The 18,580-nt window shown below is 34.8% G+C and overlaps 1 protein-coding gene across 1 annotated transcript; it reads left to right on the forward strand.

The window, feature by feature from the left end:
- Positions 1 to 322: 322 nt before the first annotated feature.
- LOC106079222 (uncharacterized) lies at positions 323 to 14,575 on the forward strand. The gene is made up of 5 exons (XM_056012810.1): positions 323 to 467; positions 9,298 to 9,417; positions 12,017 to 12,097; positions 13,232 to 13,292; positions 14,369 to 14,575. Exons 2-5 carry the CDS (start codon positions 9,302 to 9,304, stop codon positions 14,501 to 14,503), a joined length of 393 nt encoding a protein of 130 aa, XP_055868785.1. The 5' UTR covers positions 323 to 467; positions 9,298 to 9,301; the 3' UTR covers positions 14,504 to 14,575.
- Positions 14,576 to 18,580: the final 4,005 nt, after the last annotated feature.

The following is an 18,580-nucleotide window of genomic DNA, read 5'->3' on the forward strand; positions in this document are numbered from 1 at the left end:
CACCTCCCCCGACCACGGACAATGTTCATCAAAAAGTCTAAAAGTGGTCACGTGGTCATGTGGTCATCTAACTTTCCCGATGGTGTTATTGAAAACAATAGCCACCACGCTGACCAGAAAAAGAAACGAATATGGGAGGTGTCACCCCAACACTAAGTGAATCGTTTTTTTTGTTTTTTTTTTGTTTTTTTACATCGAGTCTGTCAGGGGAAGATAATCGGTGTGTGTCAGGTTACCCTTGTTCCCCAGTTCATGTTTTAAAAAGGGCACATGGCATAAAATCAGGGTACCACATTGCAAAATAACCCCCCAAAATAAAATGGATTTGAAAAGCCATTTAGTTGTGTGAGAGGCAAGTGGGGCGCCACCTTTATTCGATATAAATGACAATTTTTGTGACATTTCTTTTGTTAGTTGCTTGGGGTCGACGGACCTTTTCAGATAGTTGAAATCTGTTGTCACACGAGGTAAGCTAGTGTATTCAATTACTTCAGAATAACGGTTTTTAAGCACGTGTGAATTTGTCTTTTTTTTTCTTGGAAATTTGCAAAAGAATGTCTACTAAGATAGGCATAATTTAAGAAGCGTTTTACTCAAGTTCATTTTTATTTTAATTAGATTTACAATACCTAAAAGACAACTTGGAACGGATCTGTAAAAGAGATGTTTTAGTAGGTTACAATACATACAAAAACACACAAATATGCCTTAGATTCCCAAGATTAAGGATGAACACGAAAACCCAGTTGCGACATATATAATTGTCACATCTAATGCAGACAAAACCGATTTCATCGGGTGTGTATGTGGGAGGTGGGGGTTACCTAAGTTTTCTTTGGCAAAGGCTCTTCTAAATTTCACATGTGTGTCCTCCAACTCTATTGAGGGTTCCTCCAACTGCACTCAATGTCTCTCGTATCATTCGTTTTTCATGCCATAGTGATACAGAACTCTTGGAATTTCATTTTATTGTACTTTTCAATCAAACTTTAAACTTACAACGAAATATTTGTAGTCTTAAGTCTAATATCTAGGAGTGAATCGAACTTAGACCTGCCATCCTTCATACCTTTAATTATTATTGTAGAGAGTAGCATGCACACAGTTATGTTATTAAAGATACAATTTTCATGAATATTTCACTTATTAATTGTTGATTCTCTAATATTACCCCAAGCATACAGAACCAAAACAAGAAAAGAAAAAGAAAAAGAAAAAACAAAGCTTATATTAAGTGTAGTCTTGGACCAGTCATGTTATCAACTTTGTGATACATCTAGACCAGTGATCTTCAACCTTTTTTGGCCTACCGCCCCCTTTTCGAATTTTAAAAATCCGCCAGCGCCCCTCTCTAAGAAAAACAGTTATAAAGAAGCGTGAGAAGGTAAATTTGAACAAAATATCATCTATCTATTAATTTTTATGCTGTCAATAACACTTATCCCGCTTGGGAGACGACCGCATGCCAAAGGCGATTGTTGTGAACTCCTTGGCCTATGACTGACGAGCTTTGAGGAGCCCCTCTCCCCCGTGAGCGCTATAAAGATTTATTCAGGCGCCATTTCGCTCTCACTGGCATAGAGGAAAGTACCTGGCAGCATCCTCTGGCAGCAGAAAGCCTCTGAGAGAAACAGTTCGAGAGCTCTTACAAAAACTGCGGAACAAACATTTGATACTCAAAGAAAAGCCAGCATACAACGGCTTTGTCAGCATAAAATTTGGGAAAAATATGTAGGTCGCAGTTGGGTTTCCGTAGTTATGTGAAACACTGGACTCAGCCGTAATCTTCGGAATTAAAGGCAAAAAACAGCCAATATTATCATTATGCAAAAATTATGTCAAATAATTTGCAGTGATTACACACAAAAATTAATTGTAAAGACTTTCTTTCAAATCCTAAGAATAGTCTCCGTTTGAAGTTTTGAATATTAGGGCCTACTGTTTTTAGGTTTAATTGTAAATTTAGTTTTACTTTTTAATATAAATATTATTATTGCTGAATTCACTACAAAATGAAATTAAGCTAATGGTAACCTTGTTTTTTATAATTCCATTTTCGACCAAAGTTTGGAATTTTACTGAAACATTAGAATGCAGCTACATCTCTGTTGTGCCTCTAGGGGCGTAGCTAGGAATTTCTATCGTTTGGGGGCCAGGGGGCTTGACATCTTTGAAGGCTGGTGCATTTTGCGTAATATTTAATTTAATTAATTAAAAAAGCAATAATTTGGGAGATTTTCAAATTTCCCTCCTCCCCCCACCCTAGCTACGCCAATGTGTGCATCCTATGTTTACATTCTTTTTTACTGAAGACATGATTTTGTAAATTATTTATTCATGCAACTCAGTTTGAACGTCAGTAACAGATGTTTAACAATTGTCATTTATATATATTTTTTTAAAATTTTAGAAGCGAATCTTAATTTCTTCATAGAGCATTGTTATGTGAATTGCATAGATATCGGTGTCCTTTGGCAGTAATTCATTTGTCAACAAACAAGTTATGTGAGATTGTAAAACTCTTTAAAATAAATTTAATATCTCGATAAAAGAGAAAATGAGATTATCAATAAAAGTTAATCTCTTTCCTAGCAGTCGGAAGTTCGTTTCATTCATTTGTGTTAGATGCCTACCATGTAAAACAATTTTTTTTTAGCCTGCTTTAAGTCATCGCTAAACGTTGAATCTTCCTGTTTCCCAAAAAAAAAATATTTAAGAGCTTAAAAAACGAGCCAGGACAATTAACAAACCCCTTTCGAAATCCAGCGAACTTCAGTTTACAACAAGAGTCTAACACCTTTTTCATCATTTGTTTCACAAAACTATTTAAAGATGCGCTTATTTACGGCATGGGTTTGTATTTTATTTACAGTTGTATAATTAGATTCAAATAGAAATGAAATTGCGGGCTAAACTTTTCTTGTGTATCATAACTCACAATGTGAATAGGGAATAGATTTGTTCTTTATTCTATATTACCTATGAAGTCATTGTAGCGTCCAACCACTGATGGTTTCCTATAAGTCCCCATAAGCTACATAACGAGACAATTTTGAAATAATATTTCATCTCTGACAGAAAAAAAGTGTTTTAGTGTTACACATGTTTTAAAATAAATTTAGTTTTAATCAATTTTTCAACAATATCATAAGAATTTTTAAAAAGTTTTGCATTTTTTTAAGAAGCCATTAAAACATATCCTGCTTTGCTGTTTTTTTGTTTTAATATTGTTTTAATTGTAGATTTTTATAATTGTTCATGAGTATTCTTAAATTATTTTTGGATATCGCAATATGTTCGTGAAGCCGACTTGGTTTCATAACCTCATCTGAAAATGCCATCAAAGTAGAATTTAACTTTTTTTCTAGTTGCAATTCCCTAAATCTCAAGGAAATATTACATGACATACCAGTGAGTTTTCGTAACATTTTATCAATGTTTTTTGTTTTTAAAAAGTTAAATTATTCTATTAAATGTTACCTGTAATGTTTTTTTGCAATTAACATTTACATATTAATATATTAACATATGTAGATAAAATAAACAATAATCTAAAAGGCGTATTACCTACTTTGTTTATCAAATCTTAAACGTTTATATGCGCGAGATCCATGTCCAATAAATACTCTTTAATCATAGCAAAACAGTAAGAATTTTAAAAATAGAAAATGGGATTCCCGAACTCAATTTCTAACGCTGTTCCTATTTTTAAATTAGAAGCAAGTTAACTATAATTTATCTATATTTAGTTTAATGTTGAAGAATTTTAAAATTTGTTTTGTTTCAGAGCACCTTTAGTTTCTTCTTTCCGCCTTTATGCCCAGCGCCCCCTTACCGCCCCATTTTGTGCCCAGCGCCCCTCTACCGCCCCTTTGGCTCTCAGCGCCCCCCAAAATCTCGAAAACGCCCCCTAGGGGGCGATATCGCCCCCGTTGAAGACCACTGATCTAGACTAACAATAATAAATCTGCGATTAGAAGTATCTTTAACAATTTTTGAGTTTAGCGCGATTTCATGCTTTTAGCTTTGTCAATGTGCTATGATCGTATCACTTGTCTGGACCAGTTGAAACAGAAGGGAGGGGGGACGTATCTAATAAATTTTGCCGTGATCGCTTTTTGAATGCATTATAAAAAACTTGTTCACTCAGGGCTCAAGCCTCCGCAAGGGAACTAATACGACTTATATCACCAAATCTGTCAAGTACGATTTCTTTACCTTGTTCGACATCAAACAAATAATTAATTACCATTAGTTATATAACTAATTGATTATTTTTTATGTTGATTCTTGTTTTGTCAGGCAAAAGAAATAATTGTGCAAAATTTCCAATTGTTTCGAGGTTGAATGTGTGAGTAAAAACGTGTACAAACTTCGACAAGACAGACCGACAGTCAGAATTAGCTGATATAAGCTTTGTAGAAGCTTTATGTATATATATATATATATATATATATATATATATATATATATATATATATATATATATATATATATATATATATATTATTTTACAACTTTGATACCTTTTGTATCAAAACAGCTAGAGTGACATCAACATACCACTATCAATGATAGTGTTAATTTGTTAACAAAATTTTAAACATCAAAATAATTAGCCATGAAACACAAAATTAAATTAATTTTTTTTACGGAAATTTTTTCTGAAGGCTTTGAATAAGACATTGACTCTTTACAAAACAATTAGATCAATTAGATACTCATTATAAGACATCAGTTAGGCCAGGTTCACATCTAACTTCATATTCACTTTCACCTATCCCTTGGTCAGCTGGACCTTTAGGCACCACACAAGCAAGATCTGTCAACCTTCTTTCTCCAGTCTTCTCTGTCATTTGCCTTTGATAGAATTTTATTATGATATTCTTTCTGAAAATATTGAAACCTGCCTTTTTTTCCTGCCCGGGTGGACCACTTCGGGGGCAGATTTTGAGTTTGTGTTTCCACACAGACTGTCTTTGTAACCTTGTATATTATTACTAAAGTCTACTATATTGCTTTCACTTCATCTCAATTGGAATTGGTCTATATTCTATATTGTAATACAAGTTCTATTAAGTTTTGTTGACATAGAAATTCAAGTTATTTTAAGTATTGCAAGTCAAGATACATTATGCCTATAGCAGTTTGGTTAGACAAGTCAACGATTGTCAACAACATATGGTGTCAGAAGTCTAAAGTAACACAACATATGGTGTCAGAAGTCTAAAGTAACGCAACATATGATATCTGAAGTGTAAAGTAGCACAACATATGATATCTGAAGTGTAAAGTAGCACAACATATGGTATCTGAAGTGTAAAGTAACACATCATATTGTATCTGAAGTGTAAAGTAACACATCATATGGTATCTGAAGTGTAAAGTAACACATCATATGATATCTGAAGTGTAAAGTAGCACAACATATGGTATCTGAAGTGTAAAGTAACACATCATATGATATCTGAAGTGTAAAGTAACACATCATATGGCGTCTGAAGTTTAAAGTAACACATCATATGGTGTCTGAAGTGTAAAGTAACACATCATATGGTGTCTGAAGTTGTAAAGTAACACATCATATGGCGTCTGAAGTGTAAAGTAACACATCATATGGTATCTGAAGTGTAAAGTAACACATCATATGGCGTCTGAAGTGTAAAGTAACACATCATATGGTATCTGAAGTGTAAAGTAACACATCATATGGTGTCTGAAGTTGTAAAGTAACACATCATATGGCGTCTGAAGTGTAAAGTAACACATCATATGGTATCTGAAGTGTAAAGTAACACATCATATGGCGTCAGAGTAAAACGAGAATTTAACAACAAAATAATTAAAAGTGAAAGTGAACTATCTGCACGTTACAGGTGGAATATTAACACATCAACTGGAAAAGTGAAAGAATGTGTTGACATCTTAGTGTCAGACACATCAAGGAAGACATGTCAGTTTACTACACAATAATATCGACACTCGCTGTCAAACGTGAAGAAACTATTTGACGTATAGTGTTTGGAGTGAAAGAAACTATTTGACGTATAGAGTATTGAAGTGAAAGAAACTATTTGACGTATAGAGTATTGAAGTGAAAGAAACTATTTGGCGTATAGTGTTGAAGTGAAAGAAACTATTTGGCGTATAGTGTTGAAGTGAAAGAAACTATTTGGCGTATAGTGTTGAAGTGAAAGAAACTATTTGGCGTATAGTGTTGAAGTGAAAGAAACTATTTGGCGTATAGTGTTGAAGTGAAAGAAACTATTTGGCGTATAGTGTTGAAGTGAAAGAAACTATTTGGCGTATAGTGTTGAAGTGAAAGAAACTATTTGACTTATAGAGTATGGAAGTGAAAGAAACTATTTGGCGTATAGTGTTGAAGTGAAAGAAACTATTTGGCGTATAGTGTTGAAGTGAAAGAAACTATTTGACGTATAGTGTTGAAGTGAAAGAAACTATTTGGCGTATAGTGTTGAAGTGAAAGAAACTATTTGACGTATAGAGTATGGAAGTGAAAGAAACTATTTGACGTATAGAGTATTGAAGTGAAAGAAACTATTTGACGTATAGAGTATTGAAGTGAAAGAAACTATTTGACTTATAGAGTATTGAAGTGAAAGAAACTATTTGACGTATAGTGTATTGAAGTGAAAGAAACTATAACAAGAAAAACATAAAAAAAACTTAAAATAAAAGAATAACATCTGGCTTATATGAAGCATAATTGTATCAATTAGTTTGTATCAGTCGTGTCATTAAATTTGTAATAGGTTTAGACCAATAACAATGAATCTGTGCGAGTAATAGTATTTTTACTCACTCTTTTTGTTTAGCGATATTTCATGCTTTTAGCTTTCTCAATACTCTATGATCTTATCACTTGTCTGGACCAGCTGGTAACATGTGGAGGGAATAGAAAGAAAGAGATGTCTGGGTAAATTTTACCCTCATCGGTTTCCAAAAACATAAAAAAGAGGGACTTACCTGAATTCGGACTCGTACCTCGGGCTGACGTGCTAACCACTCTGCCAGTGCATTAATTGAGACTAGAAAAGACATTATATTTATAGATTTTGTTTTAGTTTTTATTTAGAGAGGGTAATTCAGCTTATACCATCACTTCAGTGAAGTACAATTCTTTCCCTTGCTCGATATACCAAACATAATAATTAATTACCAATAGTTAATTAACTAACTGATTAACTTTTAAAATTGCTTCTTGTGTTGTCAGGTCAAAGAAATAATTGTGCAAAATTTCAGCTTGCTCCGAGATTGGGTGTGGGAGACATAACTTGTACAAACGTTTTATAAGACAGACAGAGTTGATATTAGCTTTGTAAAAATTATATAAATATCTAACTCAGAGGTTCTCAAACTTTTTCAAATCTGGGACCCTTATACAATCAAAAAAAATATTAGTGGACCCCCGAAGCAACCTAATTTGTCTGTCGGAATTATAATAGCCTAGCCACAGGTGTAAACGTCTTTATCTGAAACCAATTTTATCAAACAAATTATTCTCTGCGATTATATCAAAGCAGCATTAACTAAAGACAGCCAATAATACAGGGCCATACAACAGTCAATGGACTAAAGCCTGCTTAGCAAACAGTCAGCAATGCAAAGCATAAATACAATTAAAATGTTGAATGCTTAATAATTATTGTATTAAGCCTTAATCCTCGTATGCAGTATAAGTTTCATTGCAAGCATACATAGAGACGAAAAGCTTTAGGAAAAGAGAAGATATACTCTTCAGCACGTACGTATTGTGGTGAACATATGTTATTAGAATAGTAGAACTTGAATTTATGACACTTATCAAATGAGTCATACAACTTAATTGTTAGATACTGATTAACTCATATAATATAATATATTTTATTAATAATATGGAATAAAACTATTAATTTTATGGGTATTTTTCAGTTTTAAACATTTTAATTATTTAATTGTTACATTTTAATACTGTTAAATACAGGAGAAACAAAATTAAATTAGAGTAGACTCTACTAATAAATTAAACTAATGAGCTCTGTGGACTAACTTTGTCGGCAGAGAAAGTCTTTAATTGGTTCGATATTTAATAGGCACACTAGAATGTTGTTTCTTCTGGGGACTTAATCTTAACTTAAATCTCATTAGATCTTGAGCTGAGAACGATCTTTCTACAGACAGGTAGTTGCAAACGGGAGCAGTCAATACTTTCTTAACTCCAATAGTCCATTCTTTCCTTGCACTAAAATGCAGTCGATGTTTGTTCTTGACATTTAAGTTCAATACGTGTGTCACTAGACAAATAAGCTGTTCTTCTTTTCGGAACTAGTCGGTACGATGCGCGTGCGAAAAAAAAAAAGCAAGAATGACCATTGTATAACTTAGTAATACATCTTAAAATATACACGTTTAATAACCAGACTAATGTTAGTGTGTCGTGGAGTCGTCGGATGGAAACTTCAAAACGAGGCTTGACCTACTTCTAATCGACTTAACTAAATGAGTTTTTAGAGACAACTTCTTTGTGTGTGGTTTGAGGGGTGGAGGACATTTTCTTTTATTAACAGTAATTACATAAATGTTCGATTTTACAGTATTAAAATTGGCTTGATATGGTTGGCAATATTTGTTTTTTGAGGGCACAGTTGCCATAATTGAATATTCCACAATATCTGCTTCACCGGAGCAACAAGTTTTGATTTATAGTGTCGAATAAATAATGTGAAGTCCGACTGTCATTTTATTCATACTCAGAAAGACACAAAGATAAAGGCACATTCCTCGTTCCATATGCTAGGACAAATTTGTACAAATACTCCTTCTTCCCTGGTGCTATTAGAGCATGGAATGGGTTGCCTGAGCTAGCCAGGAAAACCAGTGACTTGACAGAATTTAGGTCGTTGGTTAGTATCCATGACTGAATGCATGACGCGTAGGACGTAATCATCTTCTTTTTTGAAGTAACGTCTGTATTATATAGGGTTAGATATTCCAAGAAAAATTGGTTACATTGTTATACTTTACACAGAGGACAACACAACGGTGCGACAGTGTATGTTTAGTGAAGTGTTACCTATTTAACGTAGCGTATAGGTGTCGTGTACAAATGTTAAATATATGTATGTATATGGACATTACGTGTAGGATATATGTATATATATAATATTATATATATATATATATTTATATATATATATATATATATATATATATATATATATCAGAGATGCAATTCTAATTTTGGTTTTGCAATTTTGTATAAACTTTAACATTTCTTTGTTCCCTCGAAACGTGCAGATAAATGAAGCGTCTTCAGAGCGTGTCAGCTTTCAGCCTGATGATGCTAGCGGCCAATGTTTTCACGGCCAGTGCATCGTGTCTCAAGCGTGAATTGGAAGGGGAGTTGTCATTACCAGGGTGAGTCACATAATTATAATTTAACTCTTTCTCTCTTAAGTGACGATACCTACGTTTATTGGACCTCATTAAACTTAATGGCTTTTTTGGATTTATACACTTTAGTTTGTGTTGTGTATATCCTTCTATGTTTCGATACCAAAATGGAATTTTTTTTTTTATATCAAACTAAAAAGTTTAAGTTTAATCAGAACAGAAGTGTGAACTACAAATTAGTAAAATGAATAATACTCTCGGAACAATGAAAATAATTACGAAGAGAAAGAGTTAATAGATTTAACAGACAGACATTCCAATGTGGCAAACGGCACACATTGTCTCATGTGATTGGAACGCTGTCTGATTGACTAGAACGGTTACGGGCTGCTTTGTGGTCTAGATCATTCCGACTATAGCTAATGTCCAGGCTTTGATCGTATTGCTATGGGATGAACCACAACTGAAGATGACCATCTCAAATTGAAAAAAAAATCTTTAAAATTTGTCTACAGTTTGACACTCTCAAAACGAGGGTTTTAATACCTAGCTTTGTTGAGACATTGCGTACGTTAATGAATTGATAAGCATTAGCTAAGAATGTCATTTTATGGCATGTTTATTTCTTTAAACGAATGTACAATCTTTAAAAAGTCATGTTGTTTTATTAGACACGCTCTATTCATCTGGGAATGTCCACGTACCGAATCACTCGAAGTTTTGGCTCTCCCTCTCTTCCCCTTTATCTTTGCGTGAACCTGACATAATTATTTCATATATTTATTAGAGCATTTATTTTTGCATGTTTCAACCAGAAAAGAATATTAGCTTTATCACCTGCCGAAACTGTTTGGCCAAGAGGAAATAAAATTATATGAGAAAAAAATGTACAACTTTCACTAGAATAATTATTTATTATAATAAAATGTATGGTACACCATGAAAGAGAAAAAAAAATTGTATCTGTTGTTTTATAAAAGAACTTTGAGCTTTTTGCTACAATAGTAAGAAAATTTGTTGGATGGCTGCTTGGTCTTGCGGCATGCCCTTCGGACTGTAATCATAACGGTCCCGAGTTCGAACCGTGTCAGCTTCCTTAACCTTACTGCACTGGGTTAGGGTTAGGACATACAAATCTTTATATAGGAACATCCAATCCTAGGAAATCAAATCAAATATTTCGTTATATTTTTTTTTATTACAATACCCCTATTCAAGTCACTCCTTCATGGAACCTGGATCCATGAGTCTTGATCCAGGAACCTGGACAGCTGATCTCATAAATGGCTATAACGATTGTCCTTGTAATTTAACAATTGATGTATATCGCTGAGAAAAGAATTACTTGCTCATTGGCCACATGGGGAAAACCCTAGTTTGACCGTAATAATTTTTCAAAGTAAAAAATAAATAAATGCAAATTTGGCTTGACTAGATCTTACAGTTCTAAATCTGAAGTCTAGGCCTAGTATTAGATCTAGATGGCCATATAATGATAATATCAATAAATAACAAAAAAAACGTATGTATTCCACCTGGCAGAATTGATAAATGCATATATTTAGCTATCTGAAGGCGTCTATATCACGGGTTAGATACTCGGTTTGAACCAAATAATTTTTTAAAATATTTAATTATATTTAAGTTGTATAATAAAGATATTGTCTTTTTAAAAAAGAGTACAGTAACATAGATTTACTGCGGTTCGCCAGCCTTGTCGCATATGTTCCATCAGCATTACCTAAAATTCTCTGGCAAAAAATTAAACAGAATGTCTCAGAACTATTAAATATCAAATGAAATGTAAAGAGAAACAGACTTAACAAACGAAATACCGAGCTAGAATTACCATAAAGACATTTCGAGAAAAATACCAATTGATATACTGATAGAAATATTAAAAGATATAAAAAATATCAAAAGAAACAGATATACTAAATTAAATTTAAAAAAATATATATACTTATAAAAAAAAAAAGCTCATATTAATTTGTATCCATTAGTTTGTCATACTATTAAATTTGTTATAGTCTCTAGACTAACGTTAACCAATCTGTGCGATTAGAAATATTTTTTTACCAATTCTTTTTGTTTACGCAATTTCATGCTTTTAGCGTTTTCAATACGCAATGATTTTATCATTTGTCTGGACCAGTTGGGAAGGGGGAAAACGGGGCATCTGGGTGATCGCTTTTTAAATGTATTTTTTTTAAAAAAGGGAACGACCTAAATTAAAACGTGTTGTCTAAATATATATATATAGTTATCTATTGTTTCTATTTCATGTCAATGTTCATTAAACATCAGACGGCATCCTGATATAAAGAAGACCACCACTTCATTCAAGTACCATTTCTTTACCTTGTTCAAGATACCAAACAAAATATTTAATTATCAATAGTTTATTAATTAAATTATTTTTTTAAATTGATTCATGTGTTGTCAGGTAAAATAAATAGTTGTGCGAAATTTCAGCCTTATCCCAGATTGGGTGTCGGAGAAATAACGTATACAAACTTTTACTAGACAGACAGTCAGAGTTGATATAATCTTTGTAAAAAAAATATTTTACTTTTTTTACAGTAACAATTTAATGACTGTGTTCTATTTGCCTTTATTCCAGATATGAAAGCTTGACTGTACGGTACAGTGTTTGCGTTGATAGTACGACAATATCTCCAGAGCCCAGTATGGTTAGGTCCAGGTAAGACACCTATTAGGATATGTTGATATAACTTGATTCACACTGAAATACGCATGCTAAATGCTGTACTGTCTGACTGACTTCTGCCCTTCAGATGTTACTACTGAGTTATACATTGGATCTGAACGAGACCCCTTGATGCTAAAGGGGCCTTACAATTAAATGTAGCCTACACCAACGCTAATTTTGTGTTTTTTTCCCCCCAAATAATACAAAAAGCTATGGACAGCGAAAAGGCGTTGGCCTCAACTCTGGATGAAAAGCGAGCCAAGCGAAAAATGTGTGGTCACTGTAGCACCAAAGCGAATGTCACATTTACCTGTGTTACATGAGGACGAAATGTCACCCCAGAAATGGGCTCCTCTTCAGCCACATGAAAAAGTGCTCGGCGAAATGAAACAGAGTCGTCCCACGACTGAGGTTGGCCAATAAAAATTCATTTCAATAGCTCCAAATGGTGAAAATCGCTTTGCGACTAGGGCTTAGTCCCGATGGACAATGGCGTCAATGGTTATGCCTGCGTCGGTTGTGGCAAAATATGCAGGTCACAGCTGGGGCGGCGTAGCCACGGAAAATACTCCATTCCTCATTAATCTTCGGACTTCAATGACACACATTATTATTATAATGCATCCTTATTGTTCAGCTTAATGCGATTCTATTATTTTAGTCAAAATTTCGGCGATCTAGTGACCTATGATTGGAATAGTATAAAGTGTCTTAGATATATACATTCGCTTAACCAGGATACTTTCTCGTGGGGAGGGGAGAGTCTGAGCGGGCTAAAAGTGTTTCATTTTTTAAAATCAAATATTCATTAGTTATTAAGAGAAAAACATTCGCTCTATGGCAGTGGCGTAGCTATGGTGGGGGAGTGAGGGAAAGGGGGAGAATTTTTAAATTCCTTCGGGCCCCCACTTGAGAGGGGCCCAAATGAGTGTTCGAATTTTTTTTTTTTACATTTAATATTAAATAGTACGCCATCATCTCATGTCATAATGTCGAATGCCCCTAAAGAGGTCAAGCCCCAAAATGATAGCAAATCCCTAGCTACGCCACTGTCTCTATGAGTTGTATTAAGGAGGTATTTCTAATATTTGTACCTGTATATGATTTCTTTCATTCCTTCCACAGTGTGGCTGTGTTCGCACGTGACTGCTGTGGCTGTCGAGTGTCCAGGGTCACAGACAGAGAGGTAACTCTGTTATAACTTAATCGCCGCTACCACTACTGGGTATTAGCCAGCAGATCAGAATGTCTAGATTTGTTTTTAGAACGGTATGAACAAAGGAAACATATTTCTATGCGTTTAGATCTAGTTTAGATCTTGTTGTATTTCAGTCAAAGTGTAATTTTAAATGGTTGAAAGTTTTATCTTTTAAATCTTTAAAGTTTTGACGCTGAGTTCAATGGGGAAAAAAGTTGTTAACAACAGTGAAATCTTTTTTTTTTAAGAAAATATAAACCAGCTTCGTCTGTCTAGCAGTTTATTTGTTTTTTCTATGTTTTTTTTCTCAATTTCCATTCTCAGATTTGTTGTCGACGACAACACATGAATCAACCCGAAACTTAACCAATTAGTTAATGACTTAGTGCTAATTTATTTTGTTTTATATAGAAAAGGGAAATAAAACGTGCAGTATCGAGATATCAGTCCCGGGTTCAAATCCTGTTCAGGACTGAGATTTTTAATTTCAGATCTTTGGGCTCCTCTGAGTCCACCCAGCTATAATGGGTACTTGGCATCAGCTGGGGAAAAGTAAAGGCTGTTGGTCGTTGTGCTGGCCACATGACACCCTCGTTGTACGTACGGTGGACTCAGAGTCGCGCAAAGATCCCGAAATTAAAAATCCCAGTCTTCACCAGGATTCGAACCCGGGACCCCGGGATACGGAAGCCAAGCGCTTTACCGCTCAGCCTTCGCGCCTCCTGGGCATTGTTTATGGTCGGAATAATGTCGCCCACAAAACAGTCCCCCCCCCCCTCCTCCGCGAAGCTGATGTGACCAAAGGAACGGAATATCCAATACATTTTGCATCAGTAGCGCGCAGGTTCTGCCAGGTTGTAACATAGTGTTCCACAATCTGCCTATGGGTCAATAGCTCCTGATTTTTCTCCAGGGCTTTCTCCGAAGTCTTTCTCGTGTTTGGGTATAGCCGCAAGGTAGCGGAGGTCCTGATACAGGGTTTAGCTTTTCCTTGAATTACTGATTAGCAAATGTTTGTTGTCACCTATAAAAGTCGCTGATAGTATGAATGTATGTTATTTCAGCTGAGGGTGGAGAGCGAAGATTCCCCATCAGAGACAAGAATTCTCTACGTGCCTGAAATACGAGCCTGCGAGTGCATTCCTTGTAACGCTGAGATCTACGACTGGACGGATTACTTCACCAAGCTATACCACTGACGCTGAAGAAAGTAGTTCCACTTCCAGAAGCGTGAGTCGCGTCTTCCTGTGCAATTAATAAAGAAAATTGTGAAATTTTTGAAATTTTTTTGTTCATTCGGAATGTTGTCTTTATGTTTGCAATGAAACAATTTAAGAAAGTTTACAGACTAAAAGAAATTAGGATATGAGGTAACGTTCCCCTTTCAGATCTTGCGATATATAGGGCAGATGATGAACCGGTCATCTGTTTCTGTGACACACGGTTAACGAGGGCGTCGTTTGGCCAGCACAACAACCAACGACCTTTACTTTTCCTCAACTAATGTCAGGTAGCCAATAGAGCTGGGTTGACTCAGAAGGACACTAGGAAATTAAAAAAAAAACACTGTCTTCACCAGGATTCGAAAGCGGAAGCCCGGTTCCGAAGCCAAGCGCTTTACCACTCAACCACCGCGCCTCCAAAAGAAATTATGTAATGATAACATGTATTTCTAAATTTCTATTATAAATCTGATATATTATGAAGAGATGTCTGCCGTGGTGGCTGATTCGTAAATCGTTTGGTTTCCAAACCGGGGGCTCTGGTTATTTTTTAGAACGCCACTGATTTAACCTGACACCATTGGGGGAAGCAAATGTGATTGGTCGTTATGCTGGCCACTTGACACCCTCGTTAACCTTGTAAGAAAATTAGGAGCTTTATATTATCTGCCCACCATACTTTATTATAAGACTGTTTGGTTATGTTTCTGTAGCTAGTGGTTTTTCTACAGGGTAAGGTAGCTAGCCACGGACTCTTTCATTCTCCATATCTTGTTGTGCTGCTTTTTTTGTTCTCTCAAAACGCAAAACTTATGTAGCGCTTTCTTCAGTAAACGGATGAAAGTTTTGGAAGTCGCTTCCACTCAGCTGTGATAGCTCTCAACCGTTTCACTTCAGGAGGAAAATTAAGGCGTGTCTGTATAAAATTAATTCAGAGTAGTTTGTCATTTTGAAAGTCTTGTTACGATTCCTCAGACTAGTTTGCAAACTCTTCATGGTTGCAAAAAGTTGGAGATTGGGCCGATATTTCGAAAACAGCTCTAACGATGTTTCTATGATTTTTAATAGTTTATGTATGTCTTTGGGGAAAAAAATAACTAACCTATGTGTCAACACAGTGAAAACTCTGGTTTGACCTGTATAACTTTTCAAAATATAGCCATCTACGTTAAGTTTAGCTATAGTTATAATGTTTTGAAATTTATTATACCTTTGATGCCCAACCTAATTTGACCTGCGGGCCATTTTAATTTCAGACACTCTTGTCGCGGGCCACATGAAGAAAATGTACAAAAACGAAATTAAATTGACCTGAAACAATTTTGTTAGAAACTTGTGAATCTATTACATTAATTAATGGAATAGTGGAGGTTGTTTTTTTTTACGCATAAGAAACTTACTTCATTTCTCTACTTCAAATGTGAGCAACATTGTAGCTAGCCTTTACCAACCAGTCATTTTCTTGTCTCTTTTTGGGTAAACATTCCCATCGATCCTCCAATCTCTAGGCGTAGTTTAACACTCATTTATTTGCAGCTCAAACCAAAAATGTCGTCATATTTGTTTGATAATCCGTTTATATGTAGTTCTTTCAAATATGTAGTCTAATTTTTTCTACAAAAAGTAAAGTAAGTTCACTTTTCCTGGTATGATTCAAAATTCAGAATCCACTTTTAGTTTCTTTGGGTCTCCCATTTTATAAAAAAAATTAAATGGAGGTGAGGAATTTTCTACATTTTGTTCCGACGTTTTAGCGAGCCGGATCAAACCACGTCGCGGGCCGGATCTGGCCCGCGGGCCGTATTTTGGGCATCACTGTATTACACTATTTGTAACCTATTTTTTATTTGTCTTTTGAGGCCTAAATGTGTTTGTCTTTGTGTTTGTGTTTTCGTAATAGTCAAATTAACGTTATAAACACTTTATAGGGGTAAAACTATATTTCCAAGTGCAACAGCTACTTATGGTCTTCTAAATATGTGTACTTTATGCTTTTTTAAAAAGTAAACTTTCATGATATACGCTCCTGTACTCAATGGAGTGGCTGGGTACCCGAGGGCCCGGGTTCGGAATTACACGTTGGGCCCCATCCATTAAGTTCAGTGTGACTGAACCCAAAAGGATCAAAATTGTATCTACCTTGAAAGTACGAATCTAAAAAAACTACACATAAGTCAGACAACACATAGGACAGACAAGACATACGTCAGACAACACATAGGACAGACAACACATACGTCAGACAACACATATGCCAGACAACACATACGTCAGACAACACACACGTCAGATAACACATACGTCAGACAACATATACGTCAGACAACACATATGTCAGACAACACATACGTCAGACAACACATACGTCAGACAACAAAGCAGGTGCACATGTTCTTCATGTGGTCAAAAAGAACTTCGAGTCATTTGAAAAGTCAATAACTTTAAACAACCATGTAACTTGCTGTTCTGAGTCACATGCAGATGCTGAGTCTTCAGATATTATGAATGCTCATTGCTTGGCACTGGTCTAGGAACCTCAACAGATAGTTGATTGTGATCCCGAGCTCAGGTTTCATGAAAACATTTTTATTAAAACTTTGAAAAATTGTTTGAGTCATGATTTTATTACGGGTGAGGTGTATTGTAGGAGTCATGATTTAATTACGGGTGAGCTGTACGCTATCATATGAGTCATGATTTTATATTTGTAAGGTGTATTGTAGGAGTCATGATTTTATTACTTGTGAAGTATATTATTAGAGTTTAGATTCAATTGCACATGTTATGAATATATTCACGCCAAGTATGCGTAAATTAAGTTAAAGACAAAAGTTTAAAAAGAATCCAAGAATTTGAATACACTATTTGTACATACTATTAATTTATATTATTCAACTGGTGGATATTTATCGCCATATTAAGGAAATAAAAGACATTGAAACAATGACAAACAAACAATTGTATCTTATATAGCTTTACAAATTGTTATTATTATTTTACTATTATTATTAAAAATCTTAACACGTTAGTATTTAATTAAACGCTGTACCGACAATTTAAGAGTTACCTTTCCTTGATAGATTTCACTCAACAGCAGGGGTTCTCACCCTGTGGATCGCGACCCCTTTAGAGGTTCGAATGACAATTAGCCAGTGGTCGCATAAGATCAAGATCATACGAAATTGTGGAATTGTTTAGTCTATTTTTAATCAGAAGTTTTACATTCTTCGACAATAGGTGGTATACATTTATTCATTACTGTATGAAATACTATTATATATAAGGATATAATAAAATGAAGGTATTATCTACAGATTCCTGAAACGATCTTGAAGCGTCAATTTAAGAAACTAAAAAGTGGGGTAGATTTATTTAAGAACACAAACATATTAACAGCCGATACTGAGGTCACTTTTAGTAAGTGTCATATTAATATCATCACTTGAAGGTAGACATATTTTTCCATTGGTATTTTGTAAAAAAAAAATATAATTGCCATTCGATAATAGATGTTGTAGACAGCATTGTCATAGTCAACGCATAAATATGAAAAAAATAAATGACTGTCCATCACTAGTGTTGCTTTACTCCATTGCTGGATCAACAAGATTTCAATAATGAAGATTTTAGCACGTCGTGAAGCATTTTGAAATGAGCAATACGCCATCGTTTTCTTCTAGCCCATGTTATGGAAGGTAATAGATTCATGACGAACCTTCCTCCCCCTCCCCCTAGAACGTGGATCTCGAACAACAGAACGTCAGAAAAGAAAATAGCTTTTTAGTTGTTCAGGTGACGGAGGTCAGAGGGCAAACATCAGAATCAAAACAGCGGCCGTTGAAACTTGGTGGCTCAAAGAATTAACATTGCCGAAAAGTAAATATTCCCAGAGATTGTTCGAGTTATGATTTGAGCTGTATTCGAGTCTAAATTCAGGGCAATTTCCTTATCTAAATCTAATATATATATATATATATATATATTAGAATGTTTAAAAAAAGCAGTGTTTCTCAGTCTTCGGCGAAAAAAAAAACACACACAAAAAAAAACATG

This window comes from Biomphalaria glabrata, chromosome 15 (assembly GCF_947242115.1).
Source record: "Biomphalaria glabrata chromosome 15, xgBioGlab47.1, whole genome shotgun sequence".
NCBI classification, from domain to species: Eukaryota; Metazoa; Mollusca; class Gastropoda; family Planorbidae; genus Biomphalaria; species Biomphalaria glabrata.

What these genes read in the sequence shown, in the direction of transcription:
- LOC106079222 (XM_056012810.1), top strand. Translation starts at nt 9,302, where the DNA reads ATGAAGCGTCTTCAGAGCGTGTCAGCTTTCAGCCTGATGATGCTAGCG. An exon ending in CCCAGTATGGTTAGGTCCAG is followed by an intron (nt 12,098 to 13,231) that starts GTAAGACACCTA and finishes TTCCTTCCACAG; the next exon opens with TGTGGCTGTGTTCGCACGTG. An exon ending in CCAGGGTCACAGACAGAGAG is followed by an intron (nt 13,293 to 14,368) that starts GTAACTCTGTTA and finishes ATGTTATTTCAG; the next exon opens with CTGAGGGTGGAGAGCGAAGA.